Source organism: Scardinius erythrophthalmus (assembly GCF_964197995.2).
Source record: "Scardinius erythrophthalmus genome assembly, chromosome: 2".
Classification (NCBI taxonomy): domain Eukaryota; kingdom Metazoa; phylum Chordata; class Actinopteri; order Cypriniformes; family Leuciscidae; genus Scardinius; species Scardinius erythrophthalmus.
The window spans coordinates 39,957,483-39,974,615 of record NC_138222.1 but is presented as its reverse complement, the minus strand read 5'-3'; the positions used below and the strand labels follow the sequence as shown (position 1 = coordinate 39,974,615).

Sequence of the window (17,133 nt, the reverse complement as noted above, 5' to 3'; positions counted from 1 at the left end):
CAACGCGCGTCCACTCTGCTTATTACACACACAGGGACGCACAGCAGCACACAAACATGCCAAATATTAAAAATAAAAGGATTACAATGTAAAAGATTAATATTGTGTACATAGAGATATGATGGAATCTGGCTTGTCCCGTAGATGGTCTGCTTGCGCGCTTTAACCTCGTGCACGAGCAGATCCGTTTGCTCTGGAGACACGTTCAGTTTTTCCGCTTGAAAAAAGCAATCTGTCATGGCGCAAGCGCAACTGGCTTTTAAAGGGGATGGGAGATGAGACTCTGGTTGGTTTATTTCACGTTATGCCCAAAACACACCCATCACTCATTAAGAGAATAGTGACAACCCTTTTAGACCATGCGCCGTGCACGCCAACCATTTTTCCCGTCGTTAAACTAGCAAAAGTGGATTCGGACACATCCTAAGTTAACTTGCGCCTTGCGCTTTAGACCATGCGCTTAGATCGTTAAAATAAGGCCCATAGTGCAACTTTAAGATCACAGAACTAGGTTAGAGTTAAACTGTAATCTAACATTTTGCCCCAAAGCTTCACTTCTTCAGCTGCGAACACTTCTGAACATCCCTCCTTTCTCTGTCTATGCAATTAAACATGTTATAACAGAACACTCTTGTAGTTAAAATGCTAGTTGAGTTCAGCTCTTGTTTAAAGCTGTCCTATGAACGAAACAATATGAGACAAAGAATTAATTTTACCAAATGCCTCAGATGTGGCTCATAAATCTGAGCCAAAGATTAGATAAAATAAAGACTCTCTGGTGCAGCTGAATAAACAAAACATTAGTGAACCTTTTGGGGGTGCACTTTCTGGCCTTACTCTCTTCTCTCTTTTCCTCCCTCTTTCTCTGTTGAATGGCTTAAACAGCTGTCACATTTATCCAGCTGGGTGAATATCTGAGATCTCAAGTCATCTTGCCCACACAGTAAAGTGAGACTTTCAGCTCCAGGGATCCTCAGATTCACAGAATTACCCTCTAATTTGATCATAACTCTATGACAATGACATTTCCACTGCTGAACTGATTGACTCCTAGCTTGCACAGACATATTCATCAGCAAAAATATGGAGAGAGGTTCAGACATTTGGGGAAGATTGACTTTTAGGCCGAACTCCCATAGGCGGAAACCAACAGAAATCCCAAAATACAATACTATATCAATAATTGGATTATGTATTTTACTATGAATGAGACTTTTACTTTTTTTAATAGCATTTAGCATTTATTTTTATAAATTCAGAAGACTTAAAATTCAAATAATAATTTATAAAAAAATAAGCTCATTTAGATACTATTTATTTAAAATCAATACACAAACAAATAAACAAAATACTTTTGGATAAAATCCTTTGGTAAAAATTAATAAATGTAAACATTGTGAAATGAGGAAAAAATATTGAGAATATAACATTTTTCCCTCAACTCCAATTACTTCCTTAGAAAGAAATATTGGAAACTCATTTGTATATATAGTGTATAACTGTATTTTATACATGTTTTATGCATAGAAGATACATAAAGGGTTCTTTAATGAATTATAATAATCAAATTAAATCTTTATCTTTATTTAGATTTATAGAATGAACATGATCTGGATCCTTTTGATTTGTTTTTAAGGATCTTGCTTAGAGGCAATAAGAGCCCACTGAGTTCTATACAGACATACACTCATACCCATACTATGTGTGTGTGGTCCTGTGATCTCTGTGAATGCATAGCAGGCAGCTTTAAAACTGGAGTTGTGCGTAGGATAGTGGGTGGCTCTTTTTCGTTCCAGAGGTCCTGATCCATGAGCATGTTAATGAAAATCTTTGACAGCACTCTTTATATTCTCCACATATTTGCTTTGGACACCCCTCCAAAATGTTATAATTTATGATGCTTACCTCTGATTATCTGAGTAGTAAGGGTAGAGAATGAATCGAAAAGTCATAAATTAGCTTTAAAGCAAATCAAACAGTAAATGATACTTAAATGCATGTAATACTAACATGTGTGTGAATTTATTTAGGTTGTTTCTTAGGCACCCACACACACATTAAAAGGGGTAACCCAAGAAAAATAAATGCTGTTTAAATACTGTTAAATACTTGTCAAGTTTTAAGTCTCCCAAAGAAAAACAATTCAAATAAAGTCTGTACACATGTCTGTAGTCAGCAATATGGAAACTGTCATGATCATGTAATACATTAAAGTAGTCAGCAATTTTAGGATATGATGATATGGTAGGACCCATGATATGGTAATGTTTGTGCTGAGGTATTTTGATTTTGGGATGTGGGATCAGATCTGTGGACTTTCCCTTTTCTATCCAGTCTCACCACCACCACCACACTCACTTTGTCTGAATTCTGAACTAACAATGTGGCTAAAGCATCAGCATGATTATTCTCCTGTTTAAATCGTCATCCTGTTATTCCAACCACTATAAAGAAATGACTCCTATCCATAATGATTATAAAAAGATATGCTGAAGTTTTTTTAATAGGCAGATAAACTGGGTCATGAAGTTTTCTCCAGATGGCCATGGGGCCATTTCCTGTGCATGCAAGTAGAAAGATTTTGAAACCACTGAAAACAGATGAATTGAGCATTCCTTGCCAAATGAAACGCTCAAATGAAATAACTGCTACCCACAGTTGTGTGCCTGGTATTTGCTGCCGTGAATCATGATGTTCTCTTTGACTGGTCAGATTATTGCATAGATGTTTTGTGGACAAAAAGCCAAAAGCAAGCAGTATTGTGATCCTGCCTGAATATTCCAAAATGTGCTTTCCTTGTTATTTTCTGTTATTAGGTTAATGTGAAAATTCTATTCAAGAGTCTCTTTGAATTGGGTGTCCTTAATTAATTACCTGTCCTTAAAGAAGAAGATCTCTCCTCTGATTTGGGCTACAGCATCAAATATGATGTTTTCATTACATACATCCATTGGCGTGACCGGTGGAATATGAGGGGGCAATGGTTTGTCTGTTGGCTCACCTGTACAGAGAGAAGAGTTAAGATGAATAAAGAAGACAGAGATAATCTTTCAAATTCGATTATAACTATCACAAAATCAGAAGAAAATTTATTATGAACTAGTAATGAGCAAGTTATGAGTTATGAGCAAGTAATAAAATACATTAAACAAATGATTAGTTGCAGCTGATCATATGATTATCGTTTTCAACACTTGCCACTCACCATAGAGCTCCTGGATGCCTTTAACGTCATCATTAGACAAACTTAAGGTTTTGGTGAATGTGTAGATAGGAGCCATGAGAGCTCCAGGGTCCTCAGAATGCTCCAAACCCAGGGCATGACCAAACTCATGGGCCGCCACCAGGAATAGACTGTAGCCTGAGAAAAAAAAGAGAGAGATTTATTAATCTGGCCATAAAAAGTATAGCATCACAACATGACTCAGTAAGCCATACAAAAGAAAGAGACAGAGGCAGGAAGTGACTGGGTGTGAGAGCAAAAAAATTAAGTTTTTCTTTGTGCCATCACAAGAACAGAATATTTTTGGCGAGCTAGACATTATATAAACAATGACACACAAGGATCAAAAAAATATCTCAATGCCACCTTGGTCAGGACAGAAACCCCACTTGCGGTCGTCATCAAAGCTTTTGGTCACGGCGCACCACATCTTCCCATCACTGCGTCCCGACGTGGTGCAGGAGTCGTATGTGTTGCCCAGAAATTTAAAGGGGAAGACACAGGGTGCACCTTCTGAATTTCCTCCGACTGTTGACATTGCTGTGTCATTAAAATAAATACAAAATGTGGAGGGTTTAAAAAGTATGATTCACAACTGATTTTAAGCATTCTAAACATTTAAAAAGAGCCAGAGCTTGTGACAGCTCTTGATTAGAACTAACTAACTAACTAACTAAATAAATAAAAACAGTGCTGAACAACAACAACTGAGATAATAAGAGAGGCAAAATAAGCATAGATAACTGTTGCCATTAAGTATGTATCTGTTTTTCAAATATGATGTCACAAGCTATAACACAAGCTGCAACTAGTGGTAAACCCACATATTAGATCATGGCTTTTGAACCTAAAGAAAAACTACAGGACTGGAGCTTAGAGAAGCATTAGGGAGGAGTCCGTCTCAATTACACAGACTCAACAGTCTGAGTCATACTGACTTAAAATGAAGGTCACACCAGTTTCATGGCATAAACAGAGCTGTGTTTTGTTAAAGTTCAGCTAAAGTATGGGACTGTGGTCCAAAGCTCCAATTTAAAGTGATGGCTTGCATCACACTGGACTTGTTTTTCTGACTCTTTTATTCAGCGCACACACTTATATACAAAAAGGAAGAGAGGGCTGCATTCCCAGGGAATTACAACCAGATGAGGATTTCTGTGGTTCTGGCTTGCTTATGCCAGATCAGTAACACAATGGAAAATATCCCGTAATAAGAAGAGAAACTTTTAGTCTTCTGGAAACTAAAGAGACTGACCTTAAAAACCAAATACATAAACCGATACATCGCTGATTTGAAGTCTCTGCAATATTATTGTGTGTCCACTTGGATGAATGGTGAAACATCTTGAGCAACATCTAAACATCTGTTGTTTTACATAAGTGTTTTTCCTTGCCACTGTCCCATTTGGCTTGCTTGCTGTGAGGTTTGTAAGGCACTATTCTTTGTAAAGATGTTTGGAAGAGTATCCATTACGAAATTGAATTGTACATTCCACATTTAATTGAACAGAAACAAACAACCTGACTAGAACATATGACATGGGCAGCTATAAATCTTCACACTTATACAGTGTCAACTACTTCACTGACATAACATACACTACCGTTCAGTAAGATTTTAAAAATGTTTTTGAACCAAGTTTGCATTTATTTGACCATCCATACAGTAAAAACAGTAACATTGTGAAATATTATTGCAATTTAACATAACCATTGTATTTTAAAGCAATAAAATGTTATTTATTTCTGTGATGAAAAGTATTCATTTCTTTAAAAAAACAACAACAAAAACAACAACAAAAAAATACATAAAGACCCCCAAACTTTTGAACGGTAGAGTAAGTTATTTTTGTTTTTCAAAGAAATGAAAATTAATATTGCTCAGGATTTCGAAACTTATAGACTGACCTGTCTCAGGACAGAATCCATAAGACTTGTCACGGTCATAATCTTCAGTGGTGGCACACCAACGGTACCCATCATCCCTGCCTGATGTGGTGCAGCTATCATATTTATCTCCCTGGAAAGTGAATGGGAACTTACAAGGTGCTCCATCTGCATTTCCACCCAAAGTGAACAAGACTGCAACACAGGAAGGAACACAATACTCAAGGAGTCAGTGATTGGAACATACAGTATTACAGTCATGATATGTGTCATTTCTTCCCCAAATTATATCTGAGCAGTAACTGCCTGAACTTTGCATCACTTTCGATGGGAACAGTCTCAAATTTTACTGTAACGTAAAACTTAGCACAAAAGGTACTCACGCTCATGAGGACAGAAGCCATACTTTCCATCTTCATCAAAGTTGTATGTGGTAGAGCACCAAAGGAACCCATCATCTCGACCCTGAGAGGTGCAGCTGGTGTACTCTTTATCCATGAACAAGAATGGAAACTTACAAAACTCCCCCTCAGCATTACCGTACTTCACCTTTACCACTACATCAAGAGGGAGAGAGAGGAAATAGCTCATTATACTTATGACATTTGATGAACAAATTCAGTAATTTTCTTTCAATTGAGATACCTTGTCCTTCTCCTAATGTCCACAGCTCATCATCATCAAAGTGAGAATCTCCTCCAATACCAGGCCCAGGGGCGAAGGCATGAGCCAGCAGACCATCCTTCCCATCAAATGGGTAACCATCACCATGTTCTACAGAAAATGCAACACATTTAAAAGGTTAGTTCACCTCCCCACACACCACTAAAAAAGACTACATTTAATCTGTTCATCAAATACAGCAATCGTGTCTCTTCAGACAATTTTGACTAAAATGTTCAATCCATATGGATTAGTTTTACAATCCTTTTTGAACTTTTTGAAGTGTCAAAGTGGTAGTTGCGTAGAGGGACAGTGTCAGTGGAGGGACAGAAATCTTGTTTTTGAAGATGAAAGAAATACATATGGGTTTGGAACGACATGGGTGCGTAACGAGGGTGAGTAAATGATGACAGAATTTCCATTTTGGGTAAACTAACCCTTTAACTCAAATATCGGTTTAAATCCAATACACCAGGGTTAGTAATAAGGGTCTCAAGTTTTTTTTTTTTTTTTTTTTTAAGATTTTGTCCACAATTTGTCATTTACAGCCTGCTCAGAAAACATTTATAATGTGACAATTTTCATACTGCTGGTCTTTTTTAGTAATTGCCTTGTGCAGTCATGACAGCATTTCCAAAGACCACAATGTAAATCAATCTCCGTTCTAAGAAGCTTTATACTAAAGATTTTCCAGAGTGACTGTGGTTAGTATGTGACTTAGTATTTAAAAAATGTAAGAGCTTTCAATCCTGTGTGATTAAGGAGAAAATTCCCACCACAGTAGTTTAGAAACTTTTATACAGAAGCTTTCTGGAATACCATTTCGGCCAAAGTTAATCATGATGTCAGCTTCTCCATCCATGATCCTGGTGAAGTTCAGAGGTGTGACATCACTCCACACTTTAAATGCACGATAGAAAGCATCATCAATTGTTTCCTCGTCCAGATCCGGGGTGTGCCCTAAGATCCTGTAGAAGAAGAAAACAACATAGTCTTCTTTTTTAACTATACTCCCAATTGATTATTCCATATTTTCTAGAAATACATATATATTTAATCATCTATATGTAATTATCATTGCCCATTTATGTAATATTTGAATATCTCAAAGTTATTTATTTACAGAACTAATTATCATATTATTATTATAGTACTGTCTGCATGTACTGCATTTGCCTTTTGTCCTCAGAGTGGCTCAAGAATGCATCAGGTTATAAGACCAGACAAAAACTATCAGAAGTTTTGTCGTGTTCCACAACGGCATTGTCAAACTCAAGTGAGTATTATATGCTGTAAACCTTTGGATGCACAGAGAAAAATGTTTCCTATGCTTATTTTTTTCCCCATTATAAAATAGATATATCTTTCTTCATCACAAAGAAACATGAGGATGCTGAGGATCCAACCATTAGTGCCAGCTCAATCCAATAATCATCAAGCTATTACGGATCACTCACACACAGCGATCAAGGGACAGCTGGTTACACTGATCACCCGCTGGTTTGCAGCATGGTCTGCTTTCTCTCTTAAGGAGAGAGGCCGAATTTGCTCCGCTTCAAACCAAAACCAGGACTGTCAAATCCAAACCTGTTCTGGCATTACAAGGCAGCTTGAAATGGTCCATACAGAAAAATGGAGCAACATCATACAAATCTGGGAAGTGCAAAAAAAAAAAAAAAACTAAAAAGGCTAAAAAATCATTAGGAGAGTCTTCAAAGCTCCGATAGTCCCAGAACAGCATGGGGCGAAACACAGTTATGCTGACAACCCTGAAAGACACTGGCACTGACAAAAAGCCATTTAAATTGTACAATGACAATAAGGAATTCCACGCAGCCTTCATAAAAATAAAATAAAATAAAAAAATCAACAAGAGCACAAGGCAGAACTCTTGCCATAGGTTGAATATTTAAATGAACTTCATGAAACAATTAATGTTCTTTGGAGGTGCACACTTATCAAAGCAACTAGCAAATGCTAACTGTGTTCATGGCGATTATCTCAAACATATTCAGTACTAAAATTATGCTATTTTCTAGTGCCAAACCACGGCACAATATACAAGGACACTTGCAAAATAGTGCAGCTATGGACCTTAGTCAGGATAGGCCTTGTTTAATTTTACATGAATGAAAAGAAAGCTGTAAGGGATAGAAATACAGTCTGTTCAGCTGATGAAACACTGAAAATATATGTTCTTCCAAAAAAATTCCAGTGGACAAAAATAATAAAAAAAAAACCCTCTGGAAACCATGAGATGTAAAATTTAGGCATGACCTTAATACAGCACAACATGTTGAACACTGACATACTGAAGGGAATATCCAGAGTTGTGAAACTGAAAACGTAATGTAACCTTGGTTCCCTGAGAGTAAGGGAACGAGTATTGCGTAGCTAAACGCTATGGGAAAACTCCTTTTCTTGAGAATATTGAAGCCTTTATTTTAAATGGTAAATGGACTGCATTTATATAGCACTTTCATAGCGCTTTACATATAACCTCACATTCACCCATTCACCCATTCACTCACTCATTCACACACCGACGGCAGTGTCAGCCATGCAAGGCGCCGTCCAGCTCGTCTGGGAGCAGCTGGGGTTAGGTGTCTTGATCATGGACACCTCGACACTTGGTCAGGTGGAACCGGGGATTGAACCACCAACCTTCCGGTTTGTAGACAACCTACATGAACCACTGAGCCGCTGCTGCCCTAAAAAGCACCCTTAAAGCGCAGTGCAGCTACACAGCAAACACAGAGCAGAGCAGACTAGCGCCCGAAGCCCGAGGTTAATAGTAGAGCTTAAGTCAAATCCAATGGGGGCCGGACATGTCGGGCCCCACAGAGGGGTAATAAAAAGGCTTGGACTCAAGGCCTTTATACAGAAAGAACTTGAGCCTGCAGAGCAGGAACCTCTAAGTTATAAAATCTTACAAATGTGGACGACGAGGACCAGCCGGCCTCCGCACAGATGTCTTCAATTGGTATACCACTGGACCAGGCCCGAGATGAGGCTATGGCTCTCGTGGAATTAATGCTCTAATGCCAATGGGGCAAGGAAGACCCATAGAAGCGCAGGCTAAAGCGATAACATCTACTATCCATCGTGATAGTCTCTGCTTGGTGACCGGCCCCCGAAGCACATGAAGAGCTGTTCTGACTGTCTGAATGGGGCAGAGCGCTCTAAATAGACTCTAAGGGCCCTAAAAGGGCAGAATAGAGACACATCTCTATCTTCTTCCGAAGGGAGTAGAGCTGATAGAGAAATGACCTGAGCTCTGAACGGAGTTCTGCCTTCTGAGGCGAAGAAGTCGACCTCTGCCTTGCCGAAAATACTCCAGATCAGCTGAACCGTCAAGGGGTGAAGAGACAATTCCCCCGGGGGGACGTTGTCTCTGGATAGCATATCCACACCCTGGTTCAGAATGCCTACACATGCGCTGCTCTCTGCGAGTGCAGGTTGGTGTGTGCCCATAAGAGGAGGAATTTGGCCATGGTGTGCAGGTTGTTTGACCTGAGACCACCCTGGTGATTTATACCACTGACATATTGTCCGTCCGGACCCAGACGTGGTTTGGGAGGAAGGCTTTTAAGGCCAGAAAAAACGCTCTTATTTCGAGGCAGCTGATATGTAAGCGCCTTTCCGGGCTCGACCAGAGGCCGGAAATGGGCCTGCCTTTGAGAAGGGCTCCCCAACCTAGGTTTAGCCAGTGCTGCAGGGGACGCATGTCTAGCACAATCAAACTGGCCATTCTCCTTCCAATAGCCTGTCAATGGTGGAGAGCGTTGCAGAGGTGGATGTTCTCAGGCGGGCCGAGTAGGGGGCGTGCCATGATTTAGTCAGCCTGTCATGTACATACGGCGCTGGTCATGCAGAGGGGCTGTGCATGAAGCACAATCCGAACGCAGCATTTGAAACAACGCAGGTGTTTTGAAATTTGCTCTATAAACAGCGTGTCGCGGCGGCGAACACACTGTAATCGCTCGTTCCGCTGCTGGGGCTCGTCGAGGGCGAAGGCTTCTTAGCAGGAGAAAACAGCGAAGTGAAGAGTTCGCTGAAGGAGATTAAATCTGATTCCTATGGCGAAATGGCCCGCTTATATAGCCAGAAGCCACACCCATTCTGGCGGGCTTCAGCACGTGCGAGGCGCGAAGCACCATGATTGGTTTGCGTACGTCGCCCGCTTCGCCATAGGTTCGTGCAGTTCCCACAGCACAGCCAATGAGCGAGCTAGTTAGCTCTGCTCTGTGCTCGCTGTGCAGCTGCACTGCGTTTTAAAATAAAGGCTTCAATAATCTTGAGAAAAGGACTTTTCCCATAGCGTATAGCTACGCAATACGAGAGACCGTTTTCGAAAGGGAACCAACTGTAACAACAGAGTCAGAGTTTATTACAGTGTTTACAAGTAGGTTGTAGTTGTAAGTATGTAACGGTTCACATAACGTATAGAACGGCAAACCATTAAGCAATGATGTAATGTCTGTGATGCAATTTTTATTACAATTATTATTGACATTAGCTGTGTTGCTTAATATTAATTATTGCTTATAGTTAAACTCAGCCTCTAAATAAATTTCTCTAAAGATGGTGACAAAGGCTCAAAATACTAAATCTAAATTAAATTAAATTAGCTGATGCTGGCAGAAAATCTAAATCTGAACCCTTTCTTCCATAAATCTGCATACGGGGCCAGCATTTTTTTTTTTCAGGTAGAAAAACATAGTTGTGGTCATGACTCATTAAACAGAAACACTGGGTGTTTCTCAAAACCAAGAATGCAAAGTACGGACTTGTGTTCTTGGGGAGAACGCTCTTGCTAGTTGTTCTTGGAAGAATGAACTCACAAGGTGACGAGCACACAGAACGCTGCTGACAGTTTGAGACGATGTGTTCTTGCTGGTATTGCGCAATAATACCCCCGCACAGACGCCGTCTGCAGTACCCAAACATAACGAGAATTATTGACTATAACAGCCAGGCTTTATCGCCTAAGCCTACCCTCAGCTCAAGGGATTACTCTACAACTGTACACTATGTAATGTATATTAATAACAATAAAGCTGCCTACGCTGGAGATTCTCACTTCCGAAAACGTTTGAGCGCATTTTCGATTCGCCATAAATTTTCGAAAAAATGCCAATATTTGAAATCTACACAGTTGATTTCTCGCATCAAATGTTCTCAGAAGTGAATTTAGTGATGAAATAGCATACGAAATTCTTGTAGAAAAACGACTTGCTGTATTGACCTCTAGTTCCTCGAATGCCGAAATGAATGCTGGGATATTTCTGCCGTCAAGTTCACACAAGTTACCAACCTATGCATCCTCGGTAAAATGGGCGTGTCATGAACACTTCCCGGGATTTTTAACCGTTCTTGCCAAAATGCAAACTTGTGTATTGGGACGGTAGGCCTACTTGGGCAGCGACTGATGACGTTTCACAAGTCCACAAGAACACAAGTACAGACAAGAACGCATATTGAGAAACGGCCATTGTCAGGACATGTAGGCCAGTAAATATCCTCAAGATCCTAACTCAGTCCTTCTTTTTGTTACAATGAACTGTTGACCACTTGTATTATTTCTGATTACTTGCCAATTCCTTCATTGATAGCAAGTATTCAAGCAAAGGCCAAACTTTTCTCTCATTACCTGTAGTCAGCACAACTTTATAACCAAATAAATTTAGATTTGTTGTTCCACCTCCATCATAGCCACAAAGGTCCCGTAGGGAACATTCTTGAAAGATAGGCTATGTTGATTTTGCTCTCTGTATTTTTGACTGGCTTCCTGACTCACAAAAAAATATTCCTTACTGTACAAAAATAGTTTCTTTTTAAAATCTTTTTAGTTAGCACTCTCACGCAGACTCTCATGCGAATACACATTGAACAACTGGTCTTGAAAGAATTGTGATTTTTTTTAAAAAATGGTTAGAGTGACTGACAAACAGTGGGGGGCATTTGCTCAGCACTATCTGAAGTAAACACACCTGTAAGTAATGTTTTTCTGTCCCCACTTTGGCTTCCTGTGAAAGAAATTGTAATTGGCCACATCAGGAACTCCACATCTTGGTTTCTTCATGATCTCTACTGTCTTCTGATCAATATCCCCTGTCTCTGGTAAAGCAAAAAACTTCTGCATCTTCTTCAGTGTGTCCTTCAACACCATCAGATTACACCTGTCTTTTGGGCAGCCATAGAACTTATTTAAGTAATGCTGTGAAAAAGTCGAAGGAGGGTACAATGAAAGATGGGAGAGAGAGAGAGAGAGAGAGAGAGAGAGAGAGAGAGAGAGAGAGAGTCAACTTAATTGGAATTGTTTACCACATTCCACATTTTCCAACTACCATGTCAACCTATGCTCTTGTGTTTTATATTTTCCACATATTCCAACAGTACAAAATGCTAAAAGCTAAATACTGCACAAATACTTCAAATAATAAAATTGTGTTAATATTAGTAAAGTTCAAAGGGAAAATTACAAACAAAAAAATATTAATATCATATTTAAATTGAAAATTATTGTATAGGCCTGTCCGTAACAATAATAAACTTCAGCTACTGCTAACGAAATTCTAACTCCTTTAATTATTGCAGTAAAGCAAAAGTACACTCACCAGGGCCACTTCTTTGTCCGTGTGAGAAGTATCATCGCCTGGGAACTTTATGATGGGTGAGGGCGCAGCAAAAGTTAGCAGGGAAGCAAGAAACTGCACGAGGAAAACTTTAAGGACAATATGCCTACAGCTGAAAAACTTAAAGCACGTCATTTTGGTCCGGTTCCTTGGTGTCCTTTTGTTGAAAATAAGGTGGCGAACAGGACTTTACGACGTGTTCTCCAAGCTCCACGTTTCTCCGACTGCACTGCAAATTTTCTTTCTTTTCCTCAGCGACACATCCTGCTTTCGTGGTCTGTGGAATAGGTTCTGCTTGCACACGCACTTTTCTGATGCTGGGACTTGAGCTAGGACTGCGCAGCCTCCAGATCCAAGAATTTGGGAGAGCAGTGAAATAGGAGACGCCAGCGAGAAGGAGCGAGCAGAGATGTGCGCGCACCCTGGAAACACTCAAAGAAAGGCTTAAGTTGAAGATTTATGTTTAAGTTTGACCTTTTGGTTTTAAACACTTCAAATTGGATTATTAACCCTGAAACACACCGTTTATATTTTAACCTGGGTTAATAATTAACCCTTGGTTATTCTCAAGAGACATTGTAAGCTACCGTTCTTATATTATGAGGTCAACGTTGGACGAATAGTCGCGATGGGCACGCGACCTGTTTTAATGACAAATAGTTAATAGTTTATTTAATAGCCTAATAATAATAATAAACTATTTAATGATAAACTGTATTGGTACAAAAGTCGCAATTTTTACCCTCTGTCCTGAAGGGGTGTTCATACCGAAAGCGATTTACGACTAGGCCTACACATTCACTTCAAATGTTTCTCGAGCAGCAAATCAGCATATTAGAATGATTTCTGAACTGAAGTCTGGAGTAGCCTAATGAAGCGGGAAATTCAGCTTAGATCACAAGAATAAATGACCTTTTACAAGATATTCACATAGAAAACAGCTATTTTAAATAGTTATACTATTTCACAATATTACTGTTTTAATGTAGGCTATTTTTTTATTAAATAAATGCAGTCTTGGTAAGCATAAGATAGGCTACTTTTTATTAAACTGTAATGTTTCAAAACTTTTTATATTTTCTTTTTCTGTGATCATTTTTTTTAAATTGTATAATATCTATGAGGACTTCATGCACAAGAGTGTGAAGGCTAGTAGGCTACGAACCAATCATAACATTTTCAAAAGATAGTAAAACATATTAATGGTTATTGTTCAGCAGTGTATTTGATTTTTTTTTTTTTTTTTTTACAGAATTAAAACCAAGAGATTAGATAAAAAATTAGCCAAAGGTCAGATAAAAACGGGTATTAGCCTACACCTGACATTTCTGTCCCCCTCACTTCTAAAATCATGGCTATACGCCCCTGCCAAGTTGGCATCTTTTCAGTAGCCATGACGGCGTCCATATTCTCCTCCTCCATATTCTCCTCTCCTCCTCTTCTTATCGGATTGGTGAAATCGCACAATCTGTTGCAAGAGTTAGCGATTTACGATGACAGACACGACCTCATCGTGCATGTGACAAAATTGAGTGGTGACGACACAGGAGGGACTACCAATGAGAATACAGAAAGTGATTTACAGCTACTATTGGCTATTATGGGGAGGCTGCAGCAGACCTGGAGCCAGTAGATACGGCCCAGGCAGTTTTACGCCCCTGTTGTTCCTCGTGAGTCCAGTAGGGGGAGAGGAATATACGGAGAAATAATAAGCCCACAGAAGACTATTTGAAGAGCTCAGATGCAAAAAGCCTTTTAGTGCCATCTGAAATTTTCTCCTAGAATGATCATTTGTATAAAGGTAGTATATTTAATTTAAGTAATTTCACTTAAATGACCATTAATAGGTCATGTGCATCGCCATTTAAGTGAAATTATTGAACTTAAATAAACGAGCTTGATAAAAATTATTATTCTAGAAGATAATTTCAGATGGCACTTAGAGGCTTTTGCATCTGAACTCTTCATTTGTTCTTGTGAATTGAAAAATTAATAATACACATAGTTGGATCAGATGGACAAAGTAATGATATACGACCTAGGCCTACAGTAGAAAAGTTATATTCACCGTAGGTTTTTATATAGGAGACTGAGTGAAATATGTTGTTGTGAATTTATATAAAGTTACATTTAGATATTAACCATATTTGACCCATTAGACATACATACCGTGTATCATATGGATCCTCGATGAAATATCTGCTGTACTATTCACTATTGGTCGTCATACAGCAACAAAACAGTGTCCTACATAGCATTTTATGAAGACAAACACAATCGATCCCTTTTCTAAAATTTCAAGGGCCATTTAGAAGAAAGAGACAATATTGTTGTTCACAAAAAAAGTTATTTATTAACACCATTTATGAATTAGGATGACTCCCCTATGGCTTGCCACTCTTCTTTAACTGTTTTTCCATCCTCCTGTCAAAGTGCTCCCGCTCACTGATGAAAATAAAATTAAACAAATTAAAAAGGACATCCATGGTGAATTTGAACCTGTCACTGTGGGTGAGTGTGGGTGCGCTGTCCAGAATTGATGTCAGGTGAGTGTGGATTGCATCAATTTGCTCTTGATCTTCAATGTGCAACGGCACAGGCACTGTCTTGGTGGAACACTTGGAAAAAGTGTCAAGCCACTTTGATTTATTTTGGCCACTAATGATGGACTGTGCAGAGAAAATTGAAAATGAAATTAAAAACATGTAAAACACTGTAAGAAGTTTATTTACTAGACAAGCTATTGGTTGGGAATACAGTTTAAAAAAAGAGATGGGTGTTTATAGTTTATACAAGTTTAGAGAGAGAGAGATTTTCATTTCCTTAAGTAGCTAAAGCAAACACACACCTTTATGAGATGCAAGTTAAAGAGCACTTGGTAAAGACAGAGTATGAAAAAAAACAGCAAAGCAAGTTTGAGAGGTGGCGCCCCGACAAATCTTGCGAGAATCACGACTTGCTTTACGTCACGACGTCACATACATCAACAACATATGAAGCAGCCTCTATGGAAGACACTAGTATGCATTTCAGACGTGAATCATGGCAGAGTCGACGAAGAAAACGCGGTCGGAAGAGTGCAGAGACGGCTCTGCGTGAGTGGTATTTACGACAGTAACAATAAATACAAGTACTCCACAGCGACTCTAGGGCTCGCTGTTTAAAAAACCCGGAAACTGCATAGTGTGCCTTTAAAGCAACACTAAGGAACTTTTCCTCTTCGGTCGCCCTACAGGTTGGAAGCGGAATTGTCCATTACCACTGTCATAAATAATTTCACCGCCTGCAACCTACTGTCGCACGCACGCTCGCTGTTTATCTAGCGCCGGCTTTGGAATGAACGATGTCCACAGACTTTCTCAGAGGACCTCACACAAAGTCACCCCAAAACTTTGGTGTTTCGGGGCCCTTCAAAGTCACCCCAAAACTCGAGACCCTTCAGAAATCAACACATTTCTGCAATTTTCAGCCATTTCTTTGGTAACTACATTGATATTATGTCAAATAAGAGATAAATGTATTGTTTTTTGTGTATGAACAAATAGTACTTTATCATTTTATATAATTTTCCTTTAAATGGAAAGATTAGTTTTATTAGCTTGCGTTCAAAGCTAATCTCTAGGACAAACCATTAGCCTTACAGAAAGATAGACTGCCAAAGAATTAAGCACGTGAACTGCAAACAATAAATATTTTGTGAGTCATTTTACATTCATTTACAAATAAATACATCATAAATTGTTTTGTAGCGAATATTATTTTCCCTGTATTGCGTCTAATCACAACAACAAAGTTTTATCAACTGTCAGGCGTCTATGTCAGTTGACGAGATTAACGTTACAAAGATTAACCCAGTGTTTTATGTATCATAGCAATTACTTGGTTTTGTTTAACTCTGAGACATGAAATATGGAGGTATCTGCTTTTGCCAAACAACAACAACAAAAAACTATATAAAAAAGCATACTTTCAATGAACATTAATTTCGTAAGTTACCTGTATTTTTTGAGTTATTATTACTTAGGCTAATCAAAACAACCTAGCTGCACTTTGATTAATATTATTTGGATAATGAAAAACATTTTATGAAAATGAACAACTGAGGAGTTATCCGTTTTTTTGCAAATGAACTCTTCTGTTGTAAATGTCCCAATTGGGAGAGGGTGTGCAATTTTCATTGAGTTTAATTAAATGTTCATGTTATATATTTTGGTTGCATTTGTGAGTTAATAAACGTAGCCTAACTGGTTGTGTAAACTTGGCACATAATATCTAAATATCGATAAATCAATCGATATAGCCCTGAATCGAATCAAATCGTAATCGTTTCGCATCATTTTTTGAGGTATCAGCAAATATCATATCGCTGTCTGCGATAATCGATATCGTATCGTGTGGAACTGTCCAATTTCCACCCCTAATTTGTAAATTGTATGTTGTGTAGGCTATATGTAATGTGTATCTTTGTTCTTTTCTTTTAATAACAAATAAAATATTGGCAATGATTTTTAACTTCGCCACTTTGGCCTAAATGTCTGCCATTCTTTTTTTTATTTTTGTTACCTTGTAAGGCTTTGTTTTTAAAATAGGGACATCAGTTTGACTGTAATGCTCAGTTTCAACATGAAAAAGAATTGTGATAAAATCGTGAATCGTGATTTTCCTGAAAAAATCGTGATATGATATTTTTGCCATATCACCCACCCCTACTTCAATGTCATG

At 38.6% G+C, this 17,133-nt stretch overlaps 1 protein-coding gene across 1 annotated transcript in view; it reads right to left on the bottom strand.

Moving 5' to 3' along the window:
* The window catches only part of mmp2 (matrix metallopeptidase 2), a 28,595-nt gene extending 15,816 nt beyond the window's left edge, over positions 1–12,779 (bottom strand). Inside the window, exons 1-9 of the mRNA XM_081359891.1 lie at positions 12,394–12,779; positions 11,767–11,993; positions 6,593–6,741; positions 5,756–5,884; positions 5,494–5,667; positions 5,132–5,305; positions 3,590–3,763; positions 3,206–3,361; positions 2,875–3,001 (exon numbers count right to left, since the gene is read on the bottom strand). Of these exons, the coding sequence (XP_081216017.1) occupies positions 2,875–3,001; positions 3,206–3,361; positions 3,590–3,763; positions 5,132–5,305; positions 5,494–5,667; positions 5,756–5,884; positions 6,593–6,741; positions 11,767–11,993; positions 12,394–12,546 (1,463 nt within the window). The 5' untranslated portion in view covers positions 12,547–12,779. The remainder of the gene's footprint in view (positions 1–2,874; positions 3,002–3,205; positions 3,362–3,589; positions 3,764–5,131; positions 5,306–5,493; positions 5,668–5,755; positions 5,885–6,592; positions 6,742–11,766; positions 11,994–12,393) is intronic.
* Positions 12,780–17,133: the final 4,354 nt, after the last annotated feature.